Raw genomic sequence first — 13,143 nt, 5'->3', positions numbered from 1 at the left:
ATGAGGGTGACTACGGTTTTCTTTTTGTCATTGGTTACTGTGGGTTACTGTAGTAGGGTGAGTTATTTTAGAATTGAAATGAAGATGGTTAGAAAGAAAAAGTTGTGAGGATTCAGAATCTGTTTTCAAAATTTTAAAAATGACATAATACACTGAGTTATGAATGTTTCTATTCTTGGTTCCAGTAATCCCTACAAACATTTTGTTGTAACTCGGTTCATTTTTATCCGTTTTTAAATTTGAAAACAGATTCAGAATCCTTATTATTTCAGCTTTTGAAATATATAAATTTCAATTCCCAACTCCTATTTTTTCAGCCTCTGGAGCTCCGTTTCGTCTGTGACTCCTACCAAGAATGCCTCGAAGAGAAATCTCAACTAACCCAGATGTGCGACCAAAAACATCGGAAATGGGATAAAAAATGTGCGCAAAAAATGAAAAATGACTTTGATGGAATTGGAAAATACGAAGAAATGATAAAAATTGAGTCGAAAAATTGTATAGAAGCAGAGATGAAGGAGAGAAATCAGTCGTATATAACGAGTAAGGATAAGGTGAGATTTTCAGGGGAATCTAATAGTTTTTAGGGTTTAAAACATAAAAATTCGGAATTTTCAGGTGTTTTTACTCCTGTCTAGCTTTTTTCCGTCTGAATATTCGTTGATTTTTAAAAATTCTGCAATTTGTCGTAAGATCTGGTGTATTTTGAGAATCCGGTGTTTGCACAGAAACGAAACTACAGTAATCTCGTCTCATTGAAAAATATTTATTGGAAAGTGTTTCTCAATCAATACTAATAGGTTACTGTACTTTGAATTGAGTGCAAACACTGAATGCATTAGATCTTACGACAAATTGCGGACTTTTTCAAAAATCTGGTTTTTTTCTCGAAAAAAAACCTTTTGTCGTAAAAAACTCTGAAAATCTTGATTTTGACACTTATTTAACTCTAAAATGTAATTTTAGAACCGATTCTGTGCCAGTTACCTCTTCAACCGTCCGGATACCAATGGAGACTGTCCACTTCGAATCGCACGAGCACAGAATCGATGTGATGCGTTGAGACGGTGTTGTGAGCCGGCTGTTCGGTAAGGAAAATCAAAAAATTGCAGAAAATCAGAAAGTAAATTTCAGATGCGAACAACAAACAATGTACAGCGAGAATGGGCGGACATTGAGCGGGTTGAAGGAGGAGGTGGAGATCAAAATGGCGGAGTGTGCACAGCATGGTAAAATGGATAAAATATTTGGGATCAGCAAGTTGAGAGCTTTCAGAAAAGTATAATCATGACTTGGTTTGGATCAAATTGGGTCTCGACAGGAAAACTACAGTAATCCAACTAGGGCTACTGTAGTTGTCGTGGCGAGACCCAACTTGCTCCAAATCTAGTCATGATTATACTTTTCTGAATGCTCTCGTTGAGCTCAATCTGACTAGTACAATTTTAAAACTATTTGTCCTTAACTATCTGAAAATTTGGACCCAAAAACTTTGCTTGTGGTCTAGAATTCAAAAACTAGGTTATGAAAGTTAAATATTCGGAAACTGCTAGTTGAGAGCTTCCAGAAAAGTATAATCATGACATGGCTTGGAGCAACTTAGGTCCCGCCACGAAAACTACAGTAACCCGAGTTGGATTACTGTAGTTTTCGTGGCGAGACCCAACTTGCTTCAAACGCCTTCATGATTATACTTTTCTGAAAGCTCCCAACGAGTTGAACATGATTATGGCGGTAAAAATCTTTTAAAAAAACTGCTTATTTTCCAGAAGAAGAACTCCGTCCACACCCTCAAAACTCCCAAAATCCTCTCTCCGACAAATCTACGAAAAAGCAACGAAAAATCAAAATAATCGAATCGCCGCCATTTTCACTCTGTCTGAAATATCTGCAGTGTCAAAAGGATGCACATCAAATGAGAGTTAATTGCTCGAAGAGTTCAAATGTAAGGGTTTTCAGTTAGAAACTAAGGAGTTATGTCATATATTAGGAAGGTCTGACCACAAAAATACGGTATACGATAGCTACAGTATGAAACACCCGGAAAATGATATTCAATTGAAAATCACTAACTTTGAGAGAGTGTAAAACAGCCCTATGTGAACCAAATGCTCCAAAATGGATTTTGTTTGGTAGATCAAATCTAGATCTGGTAGATCAAATCTAGATCTCTTTTTGTAGTTGACAACTTTTTTGTACAAGGGCTTGTTCTAAAGTTACAGATCTCCCTCTTTCAGTGGAAAAAGTGAGATTTAAGAGCTACTTACATTGATGCACCTGTAACTTTTCAGCGAGGGCTCGTACAACAATACCGACAACTACAAAAATGAAGATCTAGATTTGATCTACAGTTTTGTAGTTGACAACTTTTTTGTACGGACACTCCCTAGAAAGTTACGTGTCACCAACTACTGGGTACCTCATTTTGATCAATTTTGGGCTAGATTGCTGAATAACTTTCTAGAGGTCTCCCGTACAAAAAAGTTGTCAACTAGAAAAATTTAGCCCTGTTTTTGATCTACACCCCCAACAAAAATTGGTATTGTTGAGCTCACAAAATCAGTCATTTTCATAGTTGTCAAGGCCCGGGCCGGGCCGGTAGAAAATTTTCAAGGCCCGGCTTCAAAAAATGACCCTTTTTTTCCTAATTTTTTTTTCGAAATTTTTTAAATTTTTTATCGAAAATGTGGCCATTTTTTCACTATTTTTCAGACTTTCTTCTAATTCTGAATCATAGTCGAAAATTAGACTTTTTCGCGAAAAAATTCAAAAAATTCGAAAAAATTTGAAAAAATTTGAAAATTTGACTTTCGCGCCAATTTGCCCGGGCCGGGCCTTGACAACTATGGTTATTTTCAACTGAAAACAGTGGAAGTGAACAACCCTATGACCGACACTATTGGTTACTGTCGCTTGATCTACAGTACAGCTCAAAAGTATATTACGTTTTGCTGTTGAAAAGGTCCAACTTTGAGATTGTGTCATGGTAATACTAATTGTCCCATCAAGTAGATTTTTGATGGATCATTCAAATCAAAGGCAGAATTCCATCTTTGTAGTTGACAACTTTTTTGTACGGACACTCTCTAGAGATTTACATATCGTCGAAGTAATTACTCCCTTAAATCGACTCTTTTCAGTTCAAAATAGTGCGATTTTTGAGCTGTCGTCTTAAAATGACCATAACTCTCTAGGGAGTGTCCGTACAAAAAATTTGTCAACTACAAAAATGGAGCTCTACTTTTGATCTGTATAATCAATTAAAAATCCACTAGATGGGACAATAAGTATCACCATGACACAATCTCAAAGTCGGACCTTTTCAACTGAAAAAACCAAAACTTAATATACTTATGAGCGGTACTGTACATATTCACATAAAAATAATTAAACTTTGGTTTCTTCTCTGATGTCTTAACAGATTTTCCAACATCATTATTTTCAACCCATCATTTTCTCTCATTTTCAGCGCCACTCCCTCGACGGTCTCGACTCAGATGACACTTCACATGCGACGTGGCAGACATGCAAGACATCTTTAGAAGAAGACTTTTATCTGATGAATCAGCGAAGAGAAGAAGCGTTCGCCTATCTGGATAAATGTGTTCCGATTGCAAATGTGACAAGAGAGTTTCAGATAACTGACCGGGTGTGTCGTGCGAGTACACTCAAAGAGAAAAAACCGAGAAAAGAGGCAATCAACTGCCATTTCGAGGTGTCAAGGAAACGGAAGGAATGCGCTCTGTTGAGAGATTGTTGTGTGCAGGCTGATGTGTTAGTTCTTTTTTAATTTGAACAGTTTTGAGAAATCAGATTATGATAGCTGAATTCAGTGAGTCGAGAGATTTCAGAAAAGTATAATCATGACTAGGTTTGAAGCAAGTCGGGTCTCGCCACGAAAACTACAGTAACCCAATAAGTCGTGTCGAGACTCAAATTTGCTTCAAACCACGCCATGATTATACTTTTCTGAAAGCTCTCAACGAGCTATCTCCGAATATCCAACTTTCATGGCCTAGATCTAGAATTCTAGGTAACTAGCTACCCCGGCAGGTTTTGCATTTTTGGATTTTCGTCAGTTACAGGAAAATCGTTTTGAAATTGATGTAGTCAGATTCAGCGAGTCGAGAGCTTTCAGAAAAGTATAATCATGATATGGTTTGAAGCAGTTTGGGTCTCACCACGAAAACTACAGTAACCCAATAAGTCGTGGCGAGACCCAAATCTGTTCGAACCTAGTCATGATTATACTTTTCTGAAAGCTCTCAACTTGCTGATTTCAAATATTCTATCCATTACTCTTCCAGATGCGAACGGAGCGCCTTGTACGCCGTAATCTCCGACGAGTACCTCCTGCGGCGGACTCAACTCCGCGAGACTCTCGACGCTTGTATGAGTCAGGGAATCGATGAGGCGAATTTGGTTTGATCGGAAAGTCTGAAATTCTGTACATAATAAATATATAATAAACGTTTTTTCACAGATTGCATCTAAATTTATTTGTCAGCAGGGAGGGCAAAGGAAGAGAGAAAATCACCGATCAAAAATATAAAATAATAATAGAATATAGATAAAATATAGTGGGCGGGGTTAATATATATTCCAAACCAAATTTTGGTTTTGAGGACATACGAGTTCGGGGAAAAGGGAAAACGCGGGTTATGATGAGTATAGTTAGAACAGGGGTTAATTACGGTTAATTAATTGGCATCGGGATGAGAATTGAGAAAAAAAAACGATGGGACTGAAACTAGAATCAATGGGATGTTTGGGGGAGAAATGATGATGAAACAATGATTTGGAATTAGGGAAAAAACTGGGACGAAATATCATTTTAATTTTGGAAAAAAAATTGTGCAAAAACAACGAGATTCACAAAATGGGCGGGGTGCGGGAATTCACAACACGGGGTTTTTGGGGGCGGGGCAACATTAGAGACAATAAAAATGAGAGAAAAAAGAGAGAACAACCCGGAACGGAAATGGATTAGAAACGATGAGAATGGGGAGAAATACTCAAAAATTGTGGAAAAAAAGCAAAGAGAACTAATTGAATACCAAATGAAATGCTACCTCGGTGTCACTAATTATTCCTGGGATATGAGAAAAAAATTATGAGAAAAACAACAATAAAGCATTATAAAACTGAATTTATTCGGGCTCCGGTGACTGTGGAACTGGACGTTTTCCGGGCATCGCCCACCATTTTCGATGGACGTCTCCTTGGAGGCATTCGATGGCTTCCGGTGAGGCGTGCGGTCCGCAACACGCGAATTTGTCGTCGGCTCCGTAGCAGATGTTGTCGAGACGGACGCACCAGACGTGGAACCATTGGTTGCAGTCGGAGCAGGAAACCTGGAAATCGAGAAAGGGTTGAGAAAGGTAGGACACGAAAGTTGGATATTTGGAATCAGCTAGTCGAGAGCTTTCAGAATAGTATAATCATGACTGAGTTTGGAGCAGTTTTGGGTCTCGAAACGGTATTCCGGGTTACTGTAGTTTTCGTGGTGACACGCCGCTATCCCTATCCCTATCCCTATCCCTATCCCTATCCCTATCTCTATCTCTATCTCTATCTCTATCTCTATCTCTATCCTCTATCCTCTATCCTCTATCCTCTATCCTCTATCCTCTATCCTCTATCCTCTATCCTCTATCGTCTATCCTTTATCTTCTATCGCTATCTCTATCCTCTATCCTCTATCCTTTATCCTTTATCGCTATCTCTATCTCTTTCGCTATCTCTACTCACCCATTGAAGATTCTTCCGCTTCTCATACTTGATACACAAACAGAATGTGCCGGCGACTCCGCACTTCTCCTTATCCGGATCCACTGGCTCCTCGTCTTCGACTGCAACTGGTTCGGCCTTCTTCTGTAAATATTAATTTTCTATATATGTCTATACGATCCAAAAGAACTGCTAAACTATCTAATGTCTACAACAATCACAACATGCATTAACTTATGCTGCTGCTCACAATTGTCTGAGGCCGTACCCTTCCACGCTTTTTCTTCGGCGGCTCCTCGGTCTCCACCTCCACCTTCTCTTTCTCCTTCATCGAACGTCTCGGCGGCTTCTGCTCCTCAGCGTTGGCGCGTTTCAGAGTCTTCCGTCTCACAGCATTTCCGTTTCCACGTGGCGTCGCCTTGCTCTCATCCTGAACTTCTTCCGATCCTTCATCCATATCATCATCTGCGACCTTCTTCCGTTTTGCTGGAATCGGCGACGACGCTTTGGCGGTCCGTGTGGATCTTCTGACCTTCTTCAGTCGCTTCGACTTGTCATCGTCTTCTGATTCAGAATCCGCCGACGACTCGTCGAGTTGCTTCATTCTACGAGATGGTCCTGTCGCCTCCTTCTGCTTCGTTTTTGAGGCATCTGAAGTGGAAGGCATTGACGTTGAAGTAGAAGGCACTGCAGATTTCGTCTTGATCTTCTTCTCATCGACTGGTTTAGAAGACGTCGATGGCTCATCTGAATCCGGTGACGGTTCCTTCTCAGGGGAAGCAATCATTGGAGCCTTCGGTGTCGCGATCTTCGGTGATGAAGTAGAAGGTGTCGCTGGCGCTGCAGTTTCCACGTGGATTGGAGCGGTGACTTCTGGAGACGCGGCTTCTGGAGCTGACGCCTTCTGAGTCTTCACCTTTGGCACCGGAGAGCTCATTGGAGTTGGCAACGCGGATACCACTGCAGAAGACGTCGATTGCGCATCGATTCTTGGTGTCGAGCTCTTGCGTGGATCCTCCTCCACATTCGCTTCAGAATCTTCTGGCGACGGTGTAGGCGTGTCCGTCTCCGTACCGCCCTTCTCCTCTTGCTCTTCATCCTTCGCCGTCTTATCGTCATCGGTGCTCACTACGTCGACAATTTCGCTCTCCACTGAATCGGTACGCTGACGGAAGCTATTTTCAGTCGTCGATCCAGAGCTAGCCGAGTGTCTCTCCTCGTCAACTTCTGCTGGATCCATTCGTCTTGGCGTAGGTCTTGGTGTAGGTGGAGCAACGTCAGCAACGTCTTGTACAGCAGGAGCAACTGGCTCTGCGGGCTCCGCTGCTCTCGGTGCCGTAGTGATAACTGAGACTGTGGGGGCCACAATCGGACACATTTCCAACTGTCGGAATGGCGACAAGTAGTTTCCCCAGAATAACGGATACGGTGGATACGGAAACTGTCGATATCTTCCAATATCAATTCCATTCAAAATGAGATCTGAAATCGGAATCTCAATTCTCATCTTGAGTTCAGATTCCCGAATCTCCGATCGCCGTCTAGCGAGTTCTCTCGCCTGCGCTTCTGCGATCGCGATGAATCGCAAATAGTTCACATAATCCGTCTCACTATGCTCCGGATGGATAGCCACAGGACGGAAGATTTGCCCCGGTTGAGGATACGTCCTCTCAAATGCACTATTTTCAGATGGTATCGGCTCCTTCGGTTTTGTGCTCAATTTGACTAAAAGATCTCGAAGTTCATCAGTTTTCTTCTCGTCTTCAATCAAAAGATCCGCCAATCCGTCCATTTGGCAATGCAGTATTTGGATACCCTCTTTTTGATGATTCGTCTTACAGAAGTTATCAATAACCGCAATCTTCTGCTGTTTCGACTTCATATCTTCGTATGCCACGTGTACATCCAAGAAATTTCCCAGAATATCCTTCACCGCTCGCAACGCGGGCAGTCTCAGCTGGAATCTCATCGATTGCGCTGTCACGGCTTCCGTATACTTCGGATTGTATCGGTTGGCATTGAGGACGTAACAAGTGAGTGGGTCGTCGAATCGCGCGTCGTGTGGAGCACGTTTTGGGATTAATGGGATGTTGATGGTTCTAGAGGTGCTCTGAAATTATGGAATATGAGTTTCCAGATGTAGAATTTGAATCCTTACCGGCATCTGTCCCGGAATCGTGATTCCGTTGTAGGGGTGAACAGGAACTGGAGCAGGAAGAGGAGGAACTGCTGCAGACGATGAAGAGGGAATTCCATTTTCTGGGCAACCTGGAAATCGAACTTTCTAGGAATCGATGTAGGCTGAAATTGGGCTGGCGTGTCTTAGGCGCGTTTTCCAGGGTTACTGTACTGTTAGAAGTGATGTCAAATCGCAAAAATGGGCGGGGCGTAAATACTATACTTTCCACGAGATGATGTGGGAAACTGCCATTTGAGCGAAAAAGTGGGCGGAGTCAGAGAATTTCTTGATGATCTGGCGCACCTTTGGCGCGTTTTCTAAGGGGTGGAGTACTGTGGCAAATCGCAAAAAGGGGCGGGGCCTATTGACTGTCTGGCGCGTATATACTATACTTTCCACGAAAGATGGTGTGGGAAACTGCCTTTTGAGCTGGCGTGCCTTCGACGTGTTATGCCTTTTGTCATGTCTTTTGGTGAAAAAGTGGGGCGGAGTCAGAGAATTTCTCGTTTATCTGGCGCATCTTTGGCGAGTTTTCTAGAGACTGGCGTGCCTTCAACGCGCTCTGATCCAATTCTTACCTCCTCCATTCACTGGTGACGGTTCTCTCGTGTCTCCAGTCATCACTCTCGTCACAGCACTCTCTGTGAGCACTTTAACCTTCGTCGCGCCCATTTTTCCGAGTTCCTCGAAAAGTGGATCTCGATTCGAGACCATTTCGACGATGAACGCGAACTGGGCGTTTGGTTGATCGTAAGTCTCACCAGCGACGTGTTGTGAACCGTTCCGATGTCCGAATTTGATCGACTCTCCGATCGATATGGTGTGCTTCTTATTTTTCTGCAAACAAAATGAGAATTTCAGATATATTGAAATGCTGAAACTCACCTCTAACTTCTTGTCGTTGATATAAGTCCCGTTTTCTGAGGAATCATACAGGAAGTACTGCTCGAAATTGTCGTCGTCGGAGGTGTGTTCGACGCGTGCGTGGATTCTCGATATGTATTGGGGGCTGGAAATAGGGAACATTTGAGCGAGATTTTCAGATAAATTGGAAAATCCATGTGGAAATGAGAGAAGTTGTATCAAATTACGGAAATTTTCAGTCTTGAAAAATGGGGAAATCCGCTCAGAAATTCAAAAAAAAAAGATTTTCGACAGGTTTTCTGTGATTTTCAGATGATATAAATACCGATTTTCAGATAGAAACGAGGAAACGCATGATGGAATAAACTACCGAGTTCCAGCCTTTTTCAGCGTCTCATTTGATTCAAAAACTACGATTTCAGCCTAAAAATGCGGGAATTGGCTTCAAAGAGCTCAAAAATCCCAAAAAAAAACAGTGATTTTCGACTGGTTTTCTGTAATTTTCAGATGATATAATCACCAATTTCAACACCGATTTTAAGACAGAAAATTGGTTAAGCAATCTGGAATTCCAGCCTTTTTCAGCTTTCGATTCGACTTGAAAACTACAATTTCCGCCCGAAAAATGGCGAATTTCGCTTCAAAAAGCTCAAAAAACCATCAAATTCCTGTTAATTTTTATTCATTTTCAGAGTAGATAATCACCGATTCAACACCGATTTTAAGCCAGAAATTAGATTAAGCAAGACGGAATAGACTACCGAATCACAGACATTTTCAGCGTTTTATTAAATTCAAAAACTACAATTCCAGTCCGAAAAATGGCGAATTTCGCTTCAAAAATCTCAAAAAACCATCAAATTCCAGCTGATTTTGATCCATTTTCAGAGTAGATAATCACCGATTCAAGCCAGAAATTAGATTAAGCAAGACGGAATAGACTACCGAATCACAGACATTTTCAGCGTTTTATCCTATTCAAAAACTACGATTTCAGCCCGAAAAATGGCGAATTCTGCTTGAAAAAGCTCAAAAATCCACCAAATTTCGTCTCTGTTATCCGCCAATCTTCACCAAAAGCTGAAAACAGTAATATGGGCGTCTAGAAAACGGGAAAATTACAGCAGATCATTGGTAGGTTTTCGCCAGTGATCAAAACATACAATTTCAGACGGCTATGTACCAGACAGAGGTGGATGTGTATATATATACAGTGATAACTGAAAAATTAATCGAATAATAAAAATAATAAAGAAAGTTGTATAGTTGAGGGAATATATAGCTGTTTCAGGTGGGAAAAACATAATAACGGAAATTGGAAACGTCTCGACGTAGTCGTTGTTATTATATATGTATATATATATATTCTTTAATTATTATTATTCTAGAAGAAAGATTACGGTAGCTTTTTCTTTCCAATTTTCAGTTTAAAAAGGTCAAAAAATGTCCACAAACTCTAAAATCAATTGGTGATTCAGAGGGCGCTAATCAAATAAATTCTCCTCGATTTTCACCTGTTTCTGGGAAATTTCTGAGAATTCACACGACTTTTTCAGCCATCTCACATCACATCATGTTGAAAATTCCAGCTTGAAATGAAAGGATTCAGAAGGAGAGAACGTGACATTTCAAAAAAAGATGAAATTTAATAAATAAAAATCCATCAATTTCGATTGAATCTTCTTCGAAGATGGGGGCGAAATGATAAGATAACACAGTTTTTTTTTCGTTTCGAAAAGAAGATTCGAAGAAAAGAAAAACCCATACCGTATCCCTCATGAGAAACAAGAGAACGTAGACAAACGGTCATGCGGCTGAATTTCAGCTCAAAAGTTTTAGACCGGTTCTAGAAAATCCTGCGAGATACAACATTGAAGGATTCTGATCATAACGTCATCTCTCCTATTGTATTGGAGCTCCAGCTCGAAAGCAGACGGTTTCTAGAAAATTCCTAGATACAACACTGAAGGATTCTTAATCTTGAAGATATATTCAGGAACCACCTCGCGACGTCATCTTCGTATCCTTTCTACAGATTGAGAAGACGGAAATTCAGAGGTATCAAGACACTGGGAGCTAGCTCGTGGAGCCTTTAAGACAACGAATCGAGTAGATTCTAGAGGACTGTCTACGAATCGTGGAAATCGATGAAGCTACAGTACCTCTAGAGTTCTCCAACTTCAGAATCCCAGGATTACGGTAGTCCAGATTTCTTTCAAGAATACATCAGAAGCGAAAAAAGATGAAAACTGGCGAAAATTGGGGGGAAAAGCAAGATATCAGACGGAAGTTAGGCATCAGGATGAAGGATCGAGAAATCAACGAAAATTCAAGAAAAACTCGTAAAAATGTCTCAATGATAAGCGAAAACTAGAAGGAGCGATGACTCTCTAGGTACAGTGAGGCTGAAATATATATATTCAGATGGAAATTTCAGATTCGATTGTCAAGAATTCCAACTTTGGATATCCACTTTACTAGGGAAGGCCTTCCGTGGAGATATGGGGCGTGACCTATATCATTGAGAAAACGTTGATTCCAAATATATATTAAGTTTTCGCCCTCGAGGCCAGGTATTCGAGAAAAAACTAGTTCAAAGTTAGGACCACTGAAAAGTCATTAGCTTACCGACGTGTGAAAATATAGATATTTTTGGGTAATGACTTGTCAGTGGTCCAAACTTTGACCTCGTTTTTCTCGAATACCAGGCCTCGAAGGCGAAAACTTAATATATATTTGGAATCAGCGTGATTTCAGCTTTCCAATGATATATGGCACATTTCATAACTCCGCGGTCACCCGACATTCTGATGAGATTTCGACATTAGTCACTCGATCTCTCTGAAACCCCCCGTCAAGGCTCACATAGCCGATTTCCATCAGAAGCGAAAAGTCAGAACTCGAGCGCTCCGCCGTCTCTAATTTGACGAAAACCAAACGAGACGTGCGTGGCTATACTAACTCCGGTGCCAGCCAAACGGGGCTCGACGGAGAGCTCTCAAAAGAGAAGTTGAACATAAAAATCGGTTGCTATGAGACACGCACACGGGTTGCGGATAACGAAGGAGCTCCGACGAGAAGACGACGACTGGCGAAGAGGGGAAAGGGGCGGAGTCTAGAGGAGAAGAGAAATTGGAAACTCAAATTATATATTGTGAAGAAGAGAAAGGAAAGACGAGTTGGTGGTGGTTGACGAAGAGAAATTGTGAAGAGCGAGGAGCAAAGCTTCGTTTCTAGACGTTTCTGATGGAAAGCATGGAAAAGTGGGCGGAGTCTGGTGGCAGAGATTCTAGGGAACATCTGTACAGAAGGAGGCGGAGCCTAATATTTGGTCTACACTCGACATTGAGTGTTGGCACCTAGAAACCCCAATGGTGTTACACCATCTGGGGAACATATGCGAAAAGTGGGCGGAGCTTGAAATAACTCAATTTCTGGCTATTTCCACGTGGATTTTCAGTTTTTTTCAGTCGAAAATTGTATTTTTCTCGATTTTCAACAGTTTTTTAGTCAAAAATTGCATTTTTTTTTCGATTTTCGCAGACTTTTTGATCAAAAAGTAGCAATTCTCTCGATTTTTGTACAGTTTTTTGGTCGAAAAGTTGCATTTTTCTCGAGTTTTCAGAGTTTTTTGATCAAAAAAATGCTTTTTTATTTTCTTTTTTCAGAATTTTTTGGTCAAAAAGTTCCATTTTTCTCGATTTTCCACAGTCTTTTGTGTCAAAAATTGCTTTTTTTTCTCGATTTTCCAGAGATTTTTTTGCATCTACTCACGATTTGAGAGCATCGTCCGAACCATCAGCTCCATCCACAAACATGACGTCGTTCTTCGAGCCACGTCCGAACGTTTTGCCGCCTTGTAATCTGAAAATTTCAGATTTTAGGGGTGATTTAGAGTCATTTTTAGGCCAAAAATACGATTTTCAGCCATTCTGACTCACGAAATGATAGTCCGTCGCTTCTCCTCGTCCGTCAACGAAGCCGTTCCGCCGAATTGCATCGAATTGCACATAATTCGACGCAAATAGAGTCGAGATTCCATTTTTATGGTGTGTGTCAGTTGGTTGGGGGGTTAGATTGACAATTTTTGTTGAATTTTGGGTTATTTGATGAGATTTTGAATGGGCGATTTCAACGCATTCCCTTGTGCTGAAAATTTAGAAAATTAGGGTTGAAAATTAAGGAAAATACGATTTTTGAGAGCGAGAAATGTCGAAAAACAAAAATTGACAAAAATGAGAAGAAAAATGCTCAAAACTCGAGATCGTTTAACGGAGAAACAATGGGCAAATCGCATCTAATTATTTTAAGAAAATTGGTTTCCGGCGGGAAAAAATCGACGGAAATTGGCAGAAATCAGCGAAAGAAAA

The 13,143-nt window shown here is 40.9% G+C and overlaps 3 protein-coding genes across 3 annotated transcripts; 2 read left to right on the top strand and 1 right to left on the bottom strand.

The window, feature by feature from the left end:
* GCK72_004714 (uncharacterized protein) lies at positions 1–4,428 on the top strand (the record flags this gene model as incomplete). The annotated part of the gene is made up of 7 exons (XM_053724850.1): positions 1–6; positions 318–554; positions 967–1,088; positions 1,135–1,229; positions 1,770–1,945; positions 3,470–3,774; positions 4,308–4,428. The coding sequence occupies 7 exons, from the start codon at positions 1–3 to the stop codon at positions 4,426–4,428; spliced, it is 1,062 nt and encodes a 353-aa protein (XP_053589044.1).
* Positions 4,429–5,113: 685 nt separating this feature from the next.
* On the top strand, positions 5,114–6,638 carry GCK72_004713 (uncharacterized protein; the record flags this gene model as incomplete). The annotated part of the gene is made up of 2 exons (XM_053724849.1): positions 5,114–5,381; positions 6,304–6,638. The coding sequence occupies 2 exons, from the start codon at positions 5,114–5,116 to the stop codon at positions 6,636–6,638; spliced, it is 603 nt and encodes a 200-aa protein (XP_053589043.1).
* GCK72_004712 (uncharacterized protein) lies at positions 5,151–12,815 on the bottom strand (the record flags this gene model as incomplete). The annotated part of the gene is made up of 8 exons (XM_053724848.1): positions 5,151–5,354; positions 5,752–5,874; positions 5,999–7,840; positions 7,889–7,998; positions 8,488–8,746; positions 8,795–8,918; positions 12,548–12,637; positions 12,715–12,815. The coding sequence occupies 8 exons, from the start codon at positions 12,813–12,815 to the stop codon at positions 5,151–5,153; spliced, it is 2,853 nt and encodes a 950-aa protein (XP_053589042.1).
* Positions 12,816–13,143: the final 328 nt, after the last annotated feature.

Source organism: Caenorhabditis remanei, chromosome II (assembly GCF_010183535.1).
Source record: "Caenorhabditis remanei strain PX506 chromosome II, whole genome shotgun sequence".
In the NCBI taxonomy this organism is placed as follows: Eukaryota; Metazoa; Nematoda; class Chromadorea; order Rhabditida; family Rhabditidae; genus Caenorhabditis; species Caenorhabditis remanei.
The sequence above is the reverse complement of the archived record's forward strand: the minus strand, read 5'-3'. Positions and strand labels throughout refer to the sequence as shown.